The following is a 289-nucleotide window of genomic DNA, read 5'->3' on the forward strand; positions in this document are numbered from 1 at the left end:
CGTGTCTCCAGATACAATGGCAGGAAAAGTAAACTCTACACAAACTAGCGATCGAGATAGACATAAGTTTCAAACTCCGGTTTACTCATTTCTTATCAATAAAACCATATTGCGTGTATATTTCTGTCTGCCTAGAAAATATTTCGCGCCCAGCATGTAACTCCTTCCTTCCTTTGCAGGACGAGGATGAGCCAAATGAGAGAGCACCGTACAGTGTCCTCAGAACCGGCGATGTGAGTAACATATTACGAGCCGAGGTTTTAAGTGTCGTGATATTAGTTATCCAACT

The 289-nt window shown here is 42.2% G+C and overlaps 1 protein-coding gene across 1 annotated transcript in view; it reads left to right on the forward strand.

The window, feature by feature from the left end:
• Positions 1 to 289, forward strand: part of LOC119587605 (heme-binding protein 2-like) — a gene marked incomplete in the record, with an annotated part of 3,176 nt that overhangs the window by 649 nt on the left and 2,238 nt on the right. The window contains 1 exon segment of the mRNA XM_037936315.1: positions 186 to 233. Within this exon segment, the coding sequence (XP_037792243.1) occupies positions 186 to 233 (48 nt within the window).

The sequence above is a fragment of the Penaeus monodon genome, chromosome 22, assembly GCF_015228065.2.
Source record: "Penaeus monodon isolate SGIC_2016 chromosome 22, NSTDA_Pmon_1, whole genome shotgun sequence".
Taxonomy (NCBI): Eukaryota; Metazoa; Arthropoda; class Malacostraca; order Decapoda; family Penaeidae; genus Penaeus; species Penaeus monodon.